Here is an 11,087-nt window from a genome sequence, read left to right as displayed (position 1 = left end):
TTTTATTTTCCGCTGCAGTGAACTCTGAACTACTTTCATTTCGAATTTCAAGTACCTTTCAAAGATTTCGAACTTGGTTTGTAATAATTAAGTTAAGACTCTGTAATGTAATATATTTGTGAAATGTTGTACTCTCTGGACTCACCTTCGTGTGGGTTACATGTAAGCTTTGGGTTCGATCGACGCTCAGGTGGATTCTTCGGGACTTTACCCGACAGCACTGCCGAATTACTCCGTTTGAAGTGCGTGTTAGCCGGGATTGTCTTTAAGATGATGGTTAGCGCACTTGAGCCGGATTAATTAGGGCGGTACTGCCACATTAGGAACCGGCCCTCTTCCTCCCGCCCATGTAGGCTCGCGGCGCTCTCCGGCTTGCGCGCCCAGATATAGCGACCATGGCGAGACGGAGGCGCGCGGCGACCATGGAGAGACGGAGGCGCGTGGCGGCGGGCATGGCGAGGCGGAGGCGCACCGGGGAGGCGATGGCCCACGCGGGCCTCCACCACCGGAGGAGGATGGCATCGCGGCGCGGGCGGGCGAGCAGCACGCCGCCGCGGGCAGACGGCGGCAGGCCATGGCCTCCTCGCCCTCCTCGCCGTGTCCCCTCACCGCACCAGCTGTCCTCGCCGCGCCGGATCTCCTCCCTCCTCCGGCCTCCTCGCGGCCTCCGCCCTCCGTGCTCCCTCTACCGCCTCCTCGTCTTGCCCTCCTGGCGGCGCGACGCCGTCCCGCGAGGGGAGCTCGGTCCGCCCTTGGTCCGCCCTCGTGCGGCGCCCTCCTGGCGCGCGCGACGCCGTCCCGCGCGGGGGGAGGGGCGCAGCGGCGGGGTGGGGGATGGGGTGGGCCACGGGCGGGCCCAGGAGGTGGGCGGGGTTGGGAGCTAGTGATAGAGTTCCTGGGGGTAGAATTGGAAAAAAAATTGTATAGATTGGACTTTAACGATTGTATACAGTGTTTTGACGGTTTGTGCTTGAAATCTAGCGGGAATGGCATTGAGGGGATTGGAGTAAAATTTTAGTGGCAATGAAAGGATGGCCTAAATTTTGATGGCATTAAAGGGATTGGCTTAAATTTTGATGGCATTCAAGGAATTAACTCGCGGATAAAAGTTGGATCGACACAGTGTATTTATTTAAGGTAGTTTTTAAAAGAAATTTTAGTGGTATAGTATACCGAGGGAAATCACTCAAAATTGCAATAGATCATGATGTATGTACTTCCCCAAAGGCGGTGGCGCAACGAAAAAAGAAAACCAAAGTAGTATTCTTAATTTCTTATGTAAAAGAAAGAAAGAAAGAAAGAAAAAAAAGTGGATGTGAACTGGAAGGCGTCACATTCAGATGCCGATGGAGCTAGCTAGCGCACAAAGAAAGCAAATCTGGCAGGTTAGTTTAATCATGTGCCTTACGGCCAATCCCTCTATCTCTCACACGGAGAAAGCAGAATAATTAAGTACTACTAGTAAGTCACTGGGTCAGCTCAACAACTACCGATCGCTCTCACCAACCAATGCAACTCTGCAACTGCAGGAGCAGTGTGTCTCTGCCTCTCTGCTTCTGCTTCTGCTTCTGATCAACAAAAAAAATCATCATCAAAATCTCACCTTCAATTGTTTAATTTGCACCAATAGGATGCATGCAACAAGTCGCAAGCAACCTGTAGGAATAAGCCAGCCACATACACACTGACACTGACATGCACACTCATTTCCCTGCATATCTGTACTAATTGTACAGGAGCTCCTCAACCCAACCACCACCACCACCACCTCCCTTCCCCATGGATCTATCTACACTCCACTCCAGAGCATATATAAGCAAGGTAGCTCATTAATTTCGATTCCCTTCGTTCCCTGGGTACATAGATAGATAGATCTGAACATATCAAACAATTTTCCGCCGCTCGCTTTCAGCCGAAAACAACCATGGCTGCTGCTGTCAAGCAGAAGCAGGCCGCCTCCGTGGCGCTAGTCTTCCTCCTCGCCGTGTTGGTCGCGCCGCCTCCGGCCGCCGTGGTAGCGGCGGACGGCGACGGCACGACGCACCTGAGCTTCTTCATGCACGACATCGTGTCGGGCAGCGACCCGACTAGGGTGCAGGTGATCAAGGGCCCCGGGTCGGCAGTGACGGCCCCGGCGCTGGGCATGTCCTTCGGCGACACGGCCGTGATGGACGACGCGCTGACGGAGACCTCGTCGCCGGGCTCGGCGGCGCTGGGGCGGATGCAGGGCATCTACATGCTGTCGTCGCAGTCGGGCGCGGCGCTGATGGTGTGCGCCAACCTGGTGCTGACCTCGGGCGACCACAACGGCAGCACCATCGCCGTGCTGGGGCGCGACGACACGGCCGCCGACGTGCGGGAGCTCGCCGTCGTGGGCGGCACCGGCAAGTACAGGATGGCCAACGGGTACGTGCTGTGGAAGACGACCAGCATGAAGGGCGCCGACGCCACCACCCAGCTCGACGTCTACCTCACCACCGGCAACGCCACCACCATCGACGCTGGCGGCGGCGGCGGGTCCTCTGGGTCCAAGTCGAGCTCGGGTGCTGGCGCGAGGAGGGCCGGCGGCGGGTGGGTGAGGGCGTGCGCCGTCGCCGTGGTGGTTGCGGTGGTTGGATCGTCCTGGGGTTGGTGAGCAGCGGATGGATTGACAACGGACGAGTGGTGGACATTGCTTTGCTTGCGTTGCGTTAGTGGGTGAGTGTGTGGAAGGAAAGTTGGGTGAGATGTCCGTCAGTGCAGTGGGGGTTGGTCGAGGAGCGAGACGCTTGTGGCCACCTGCCTGCATGTGCTTTGCACGCTGCTGGCATCATGGCCTGCCTGCCTAGCTCATTTCTTTTCCCCTACCCCCTTGCTATACTAGCCCACCACGATGCACGCATGTGGATTCTTCTTGCTTTCTACTGATCGATGAGGCATTCTTTCTTTGCTTGTGACACATGCCAACACGATGGAATCGGTTGATAATCCGTTAATTGTTTGTTCATCACGGATGTTACTGTTCTGCGAATGCAGGCATCTCTCGGAAATTAGAAAACGAAGAAGGACTATGTACTGAATGTGCCTTGGGGTGGGGGGATAAAAAGAAGGTCGTAGCTGATGATAAGCCAACGTAAAGAATTGCTAGAACGATGACTACTAGTCCAGATTTCTAGAGGGGGGGTGGGGCAGGAAGGAGAAGCGTAACCGGTGGTGGAGTTGTTGGAGAAAATTTCATTGGCGACACACGGACAAGCCTGTCATCTTCACATCAGAATCAGATAGATAGATGGTCACCTAACCTGTTTGTGTTGGGAGTAGGGATTACTACAACGACACTAGAGTACGCGCGCTAGCTTTCAGACTTGACTTGGCTTCCTTCTCTGTTCACCAGCCTAGCAGCAATTGAAGTTTGGTGCTGTCTCAGCATATAGAACAGAAAGCTTGGTTGGACCTGAAGCCAGCCAGCCAGCCCAGCTGTTGTTTCGTTGTCTTGATTCGATCGTCATCCGGCGCGAGTAATCTACTCGATTACAGGTCGGCACGGTCAGACTTGAGATGAGAAGCGAGCATCATCGCAGCCGCTGTGGCTCTGTTGGTCAGACTTGAAATAAAATTTTGGTTCATCGTTACGGAAGCCACAACTTGAGACACATCATCAAGGATCCTTAAAGAAACCTTACCATAAAATTTCCATGATTTTTGTGTTACCGGTAAGGGAAAGATCTGGTCCCAACAAAATAAACCTCATCGCTGGCAACACTTCAGTAATCAAATCAAATGACACCTTCTATGTCTTAGCATACATTTTTCTAAGCCTACTTGCACGGGCTAAATTAAAACAGCTCAGTTCCAACTTCCAAGCAAAAACAAGTTACTACTTGTTTCCCCTGGACAGCTAATGTGCTTTTCTTATGGGCATCCCAAGACTAGATCTGGCAAGCATACACGTTTTCATTCACCGATTTTCAGGACCATGGTGGAACCCAAACCCAGATATCAGAGAGCCAAAATTTTGTTGCATCAGCTTACTTGCTGACCCAAATATGCTCACAGGGAACAAACGAATCCAATCAAAAATGGTATTACAAGTTAACACAGGTCGCATACTGCTAGCAACTGGGTGCGATCAGGGCAGTGGAGTCACTGAGCACCTTACGAGCACGCCAGTAAACAGCATTTGCAGTTTCCGATGTTCCCACCTGGTTACAATGTGAATGCAATGTCAGCACTGAAAATAAAGGGCAAGCATTTTACGGAAAAAAAAATATATCAATGGCACCCCATGATCTCACCTTCAATTCCAGGTTGTAGTAGTTTCTCCACACTTCCCTTTCCTGGGGATAGTAGTCGATTGCTGAATCATAAAGCTTACAAGCATTTGCAAGGGCACTATTGTCTCCTAGCGATGCAAGGTTAGCTTCCAGCTCTATGCAGTACTGGAACAACTTCAGGCTCGGACGTGGTAGAGCGAGAAGCCTGCATCATCATGCAACATCACAAAATTCACAATCTGCTATAAAATTCAAAATGCATAGCACCATGGGCTACTCGAAATGCTAGCTTCCTAGCTTGTTTCATACCTCTTATACATCTTCCTAGCTTGTTTCATACCATCCCTTTGCAAATACCATCCGATGATGGCAGAAGCAACCGATGCACCTGAATCATTCCCACCAGCCAAACTTAACGAAAGCATCGCACATTTCACCAACTTCTCGAAATATACCTTCTCATTAGAAAACACTTTCATGGCCTGAAAAAAAAATGCATCACGAACAATTTCAGACATAGTAAAAATAGCAAGGTAAAACAAAACTGCATATACTAGCCTATGAAAGTGCAGGGGGAAATAGCTAGGACATCATCATCATCGGAAATTCTAAGGGACATACCATGTGCCACAATCCCTCAGTCTGAGCAACGGGTAATTTGGAAAGGACAGTGTTGAATAGATCAAATAAACAACTCAAGTTCTCCTTGCTGAACGGAGAACTGCCTGCAGTAGCAACCGAATTTATCTCCATAGAAGCTCTCAGGCTCCACAAATTTGCAGCACCTGAAAGAGGACCGTTGCAAAGCTTTTCTGCAAGATTCTTAGCTTCCTCCAGCCTTTCGAGTTTCAAACAAAATGATACATATTGGCAAGCAAGATCCTCAGTAAGACACCCACATGATTCAGCACTTTCATAAACATTCAGTATAGATGAAGTGAATTCTGAAGCATCAAATTCAGGATTTTGGAATGATGCAATGGAATCTTCTCTGTCAGGGTATAGAACATCCATCCAAAATTTCGCATAAAGGGAATACATTTTGGAAGTTGGCAGCCTTCTGACAGCTTCATCATATACCTGCAGTATATAATAAAATTTCAGAATGTTCAGAAAGTTGTACCAAAACCCATGCTCATGTAACTTACATATCTTGGTTGAGAAATTGGTATATGGTAACTCTAAAAGTTAGCAATGTTGGCCTTGACTGAAATTAAAGTGCATACCTACAAGCCTAGTAAAAATGTGAAGGGTAAACAGTTTACTGTATAGAGTTGTCGAGCTCTAATATTATTGCTGAAGATGGTAAAAGCTTTCAAGACAAGCATACATTAATAGTTGCATTGGCATCAATTTGGAAATAACATAATCATAAATAGTTGCTTTCATCATAGTTCTACTATTGAATAAACCTACACAAATAAACATATACCAGGCACCTGACAACACAAAACACAACTATCATCTAGACATGAACAATGCTGCCAAACAGAATTATAGGGCAAATAAATGCCAATAACAGTTTACACAGAAAGACATTGCCAGGGCGCATTCATCTACATGTGCTTTTTCACTTATGAAATAGCAAGCACGGTTTAGCTACAATTGATAATCCATGACGGAGATTAAAGTGAACGTAATGCATTTACCTGAACTGATTTGTTCAACTTATTTGATAGAGCATCCTTTCCCTTCAAGCTGTTGGGGTTATTCAAATCAGTAAGCTGAAGCCTAGCAAACCAATCCCAGTAGTCCTCAGAGTGGGAGAAATCTTTCCTGAGGTCATCCAGGACCTCAATCTTCAACTCATCAGAATGTGCCAAGTCCACGCTGTTTAATATCTCCAAGAATTTCTTCCGCAAGGTTAAGCTTGATGGAAGAGCTTCCACCGCACCATGATATATGGTTTGGATGATTAACAGTCCTTGCCGCCAGAACATGTCTTCCTTCTCCTCCAGAGCATCTCCAGCTGGCTTGGAGTCCATGGGCTCTTCGTCTTGTTCATTCAGTGGCATGAACAGTTCTTTGTTCTCGTCTTTCCACTTGCCAGCATCATTGTCGCTCTTTTGCAGCGTCTTCACATCCTCTCCGAGAGCCACCTTTCTTGCCTTGAGCTTGTTAAGGTAGGTAAGCTCCATGCGAAGATACTCGATCCACATATCCTCTGATTGTGGACAGGACCTGAGGCCACTCTGCATCAGCGCACGTGCTGCAGCGACATTCAGGTTCTGGTCGAATTCCCAGGCCGCCGCATAGATCCAAAGCCCAGGGACCTTGGGATGGAAGCGAATAGCTTGCGCCAGAACCTGTAAACAAACACAGGGCAATTTTTATACTAAATGTGTAACTGAACTAGTGATGAACAAAGAACACTGAAAGGTTTGAACTTGCCCAAATTTCTTTCCTTCTTATTATTATGGGCATTATGGGCATCAACAACAACAATGTCAGGGTATATATATATATAGTCCAAAAAAGGAGATTGAAATGGAGCAGTCGAGCAATGTAATGGATGAAGGTAATAAGTAAGTAAGAATAACAAAGATGGAACATTGAGAAGATTGATTGATACCTGCTTCATCCTCCCGTGGCGCTTGCCGCGGCAGAACTCGAGGTATTTGAACCATAGGTCGAGGTCTCCCTTGAACCTGACGGTGGCCATCCTGTAGATGTCGAGGATGCGGAGGACCCCCGCGACGTCGGAGATGGACTTCTTCCACTTCTTGTTGCGCCTCTTATTCTTCTTGGTCGTGTCTGCCTCATGGTCGTCGTCGGAATCAGAGGTGGGGGCGGCGCGTATGATTGCGCGCTTGCGGAGGTTGCGCAGCGCGTCGAGGCGGAGCTCGTAGGCGATGTAGTCGAGGAAGTCCTGGCGGAGCGGGGAGCGGCGGCGGAGGCGGAACTCGAAGTCGCGGCGGCGGCGGACGACGTCGGCGAGCTCGGCGCGGCTGAAGAGGCCCCGGTGCTCGAGGTCGTCGAGCTCGTCGGTCATCCGCTCGAGGCGGTACTGGACGGCGTCCGCCATGGCTGCTAGGGTTTAGGGTTTCGGTTGTGGCGGCGGGGGTGGGGGAGGACGAGGGAGCAATCAAGCAAGGGAAGGTTGCGCCGCCGCCGCGGTGCTGGGGAATTGCTGCGTAAGCGGGCCGGCTTCGTGAGGCCCAAACTTACGCCGAGGTTGTTGGGCCAGGCTCCGTAAACAGGCCCAAACTTACTTTTCGCTAGCAGGATAAAGGATGCGCTGGAATGGGCTGGATGCCACCAAACAGAGCTTGACACCTGCTGTTTGTGTGTTGCTCTGCTTCTGCTCCTCCTTTCCTTTCCTTTCCTTCATGGACAGCGGCCGGCCGGAGAAACTTGACCGCCGCGTGACTTGGACTTAAAGGGAGGCTTGTCATCAACAACAGGCACTCTTCTTCTCTAATAAAAGCAACAGAATATTCAGCGCTAGGATATCCAGACAGAGTCTTTCTTCAGACCTATCATATCATCACAACTGGTTTTGATTTTGAGGTGCTTGTGATGGAACCGCCAAATTAAAACTCTAATTAAGCGTAATGGCCGTCATTTGAACACATCAGACTCATTACCTTAACGGCTTAATTTGGCGATCCTTTCGCAACCCACGTCCCGATCGAAACATCACCGATAGTCCCACGCGAAGGTGGGCGCAGATGGTACAAGCACGACACATAATTGAAAATACAACAAATATACATAAAACTTTACCTTAAGTTTTACAAACCAAGTTGAATAAATACATAATTTACAAACTTCGTAATACTGAGATCCCGGTTCAACTAGAGGAAAGGGCCTACAACTACCAAAAATGTGCCCTAGGGAGATCCCTAACTAAACGTCTGGCTCCACGACCTCCCATCCCTCGGCATCCCGACGGATGAACTTGGCGCAGCAAGGGCAGAAGTCTATGTCTGCGTGTCCTGAAATAATGTTGGCAACAAACCCTGAGTATTCTAATACTCAGCAAGGCTTACCCGACCAGTGGGTATAACTTAGCCCACATAGCTATACATGCAAGGCTTTTGGCTGGTGGTTCTTTTGCAGAAAACAGACAACTAAAGTAATTCCTCACTTTCATTATTTTAGCCTCAGGTTCTATATAAATTAACTCTTATCTAATATTTGCAAAGACCTACTATAGAAATCATGGTGATGCAAGCAAAATAATTTAATGGCTCAATATTTTATATAAACATACCTAACTCACATTCTACATTTTTGCTACGGTGTGACAAAGAGACCAAGGCCCTCATAACCGCGAGACACGGCGAATCGATCCGATTTAACCTTGCAAGGTGGACCTAACCAACACGGCACGAATAAGCCCCGTCGGACCACACGCGCCAACCCTTCCCCTCCCCGCCTCGAACTACAGGACCGCCCCACCATCATATGGTCAGCCGAGCTCAACATGAGACCACCAAAAGTAATACATACATCCCCATTTCTCTACGACTACTCGACTACCCCAGGAGGTGAGATGGAGTCCTGTACTTTCGAAGCAAGGCAATACTAGGCTTACCGGTTTCGACTACCTCCTACTCCCGGCATGTGGTTAGTACAATTCAATCCCCGATCAGCACTGCCACAACGACCAGTCCTTAATCGACACAGACGGGGTTAAGACACCCAGGAACCCTGTCCTGCTGCCATACCTATCCCTCATCCCCGCCCAGTCTCACATTTCCATATCCATTTCAAAACAATTCTCAAACACTGAATTATATAAAGATAATAATGTATCTCGCGAGTAACCGGAAATTACTCGGCTCCTAACATCCTACATCTCGCGAGTGCAGGAGACCACTCGTCTTCTACCGGCAACATTAAGCTTAGCACAACTATCGTCCTATACATGCTAGTATAACTCAGGGAATCCTATGGATCATGCAACTAGGGTTCCCAACAATTCCTGAACTTAATGCACAAGTAGTAGAAACATACATAGGTGTCATAATTTAAAATACTAGGATGTGCACCGGGGCTTGCCTTGCGCCTGCTGCTCAACACTGGGGTCAGACGGGCCTTGGGCCGGGTGCTCACACCTCTCTTCTTGGGCTTGCGTCGTCTGCTCTTGTGGTGCCGCGATCACCTCAAAGACGGCGCCCTCAGAAGCGGATGCTACACGTATGCATATGAAATAAATGAGTGCAGCCCAAAAAATGTAACTAGTTTACTTTAACTGAAATACCCTGCGGACTGTCCGCGCCCAAGTGGCGGACTGTCCGCCGTACTATCCTACCAACCCGTCAGAGGCAACAACGTCTCTGGAACTCTTTCCCATTCTACCTACGGACTGTCCGGCCACCCCTGGCGGACCGTCCGCAGTTCAAGTACTCAATCTACCAGAGACGAAAACGTCTCTGGACAATTTCCTAGACTCTACTGCGGACTGTCCGCGCCCAAGTGGCGGACCGTCCGCAGTTCACCCCTGCGAACCTCCCGAGACGACATCGTCTCTGGAACAATTTCGAGCCTCAACGGCGGACCGTCCGCTCCCCTATAGCGGACTGTCCGCAGTCAATCTTGTAAAAAAAACCAGAGGCAACATCGTCTCTGGGCAAAAACTAACCTGACCAGCGGACCGTCCGCGCCTCCCAGGCGGACCGTCCGCGATAACTAATTTCTGACCCTCGCCCTAGGCGGCAGCAAGGGCGGCGGCGACGGCGGAGGCCGTGCTCCGGCGCCGGCGACACGCCATGGAAGGGAAAAAGGCTGTGAAGCATAAGGAACTCACCACGAATCCATTCCCGCGGTCGGTTCGAGTGGAGGACGACCGGAGAGGCGGATCGACGGTGGAGCAAGCTTCAAGCACCTCTAATGGTGTCCGGCGATGGTGGGGGCGATTCCGGCCGGGAGGAGCCGGTCTGGAGGTTTGGGAAAGTGGAGGAGGTGCCGAGGAAGGTTCCTGCGCGAGGAATCGAGGTCTGGTGGGCGGAGGAGGGAGATCGACGGTGAGGGGCTCCGTTGGGGTGAGGGCACGAGGTCCGCTCGGCTCTGGAAGAAAAGAGGAGGAAGAGAGGAATGACAGGTGGGTCCCACGACCATCCAGATAAATATCTGGACGACGCCTCGCGGACTATCCGCCATCACCTCGCGGACTGTCCGCGTGGCGGTTGTTACAGTGCTGATGCCGACCTCTGAACCTAAGTCTGACCGTCCGTCCGACGACTCTTTTGTCGATCGATACATACATGACCTCCTCCACTGTACTGCTATACTGCAGGGCAGTGATAAAATTAAATTGAATTGAATACTATGATCCATGCACAGACACACTTGCACAAGAGGAAGATCAAGGCTGTCAATTGCAAATCGATCTGGGCCATTAATTAACAAGTTGGCTTGCGATCGAGGCAGTAATATAATAGTACTAGCAATGCAAGCAAGCAGCCAGCTTGCCGTTGCCTTCACTACCACTTGATGATTCTGTACTGCTCCTTCTGCTATGATATTTTTCGTTCTGCATGCAGCAATGAACGAATTAATCAGGGCATTGCATTGTTAGCAGCTAGCCTAACGGTCTAATAATCGATGATGCATGCCGCAACATATATATAAGTTTGACCCAACATATATAGGTTTAGTGGATACTAGCCGTTACCTGCAATAATTTTCTTTCGTTCGTTCTCCACGCATGGATACATCTGACTAGCTAATGACCATTATTATTTAATTTGACCCTGCTGGCGCTAGCTTATCCATGGCCTCTCTCTCTCTCTCTCTCTCTCTCTCTCTCTCTCCCCCCCCCCCCCCCCACTGTAGTATGAGAGTAGTATGTACTTCCTGTGCATAAATAAAGAAGTGCAGGGGTAT

At 49.7% G+C, this 11,087-nt stretch overlaps 2 protein-coding genes across 2 annotated transcripts; one reads left to right on the top strand and one right to left on the bottom strand.

The window, feature by feature from the left end:
• Positions 1-1,606: 1,606 nt before the first annotated feature.
• LOC120659978 (dirigent protein 1-like) lies at positions 1,607-2,936 on the top strand. Its single transcript, XM_039938290.1, has one exon. The coding sequence runs from the start codon at positions 1,925-1,927 to the stop codon at positions 2,633-2,635; it is 711 nt and encodes a 236-aa protein (XP_039794224.1). The 5' UTR covers positions 1,607-1,924; the 3' UTR covers positions 2,636-2,936.
• A 777-nt stretch (positions 2,937-3,713) lies between these two features.
• LOC120659970 (U3 small nucleolar RNA-associated protein 6 homolog) lies at positions 3,714-7,367 on the bottom strand. The gene is made up of 6 exons (XM_039938278.1): positions 6,826-7,367; positions 5,903-6,559; positions 4,875-5,333; positions 4,563-4,735; positions 4,275-4,458; positions 3,714-4,181 (listed from the first exon to the last, which is right to left on the bottom strand). The coding sequence occupies exons 1-6, from the start codon at positions 7,276-7,278 to the stop codon at positions 4,092-4,094; spliced, it is 2,016 nt and encodes a 671-aa protein (XP_039794212.1). The 5' UTR covers positions 7,279-7,367; the 3' UTR covers positions 3,714-4,091.
• Between the last annotated feature and the right edge of the window lie 3,720 nt (positions 7,368-11,087).

This window comes from Panicum virgatum, chromosome 2K (assembly GCF_016808335.1).
Source record: "Panicum virgatum strain AP13 chromosome 2K, P.virgatum_v5, whole genome shotgun sequence".
NCBI classification, from domain to species: domain Eukaryota; kingdom Viridiplantae; phylum Streptophyta; class Magnoliopsida; order Poales; family Poaceae; genus Panicum; species Panicum virgatum.
The sequence above is the reverse complement of the archived record's forward strand: the minus strand, read 5'-3'. Positions and strand labels throughout refer to the sequence as shown.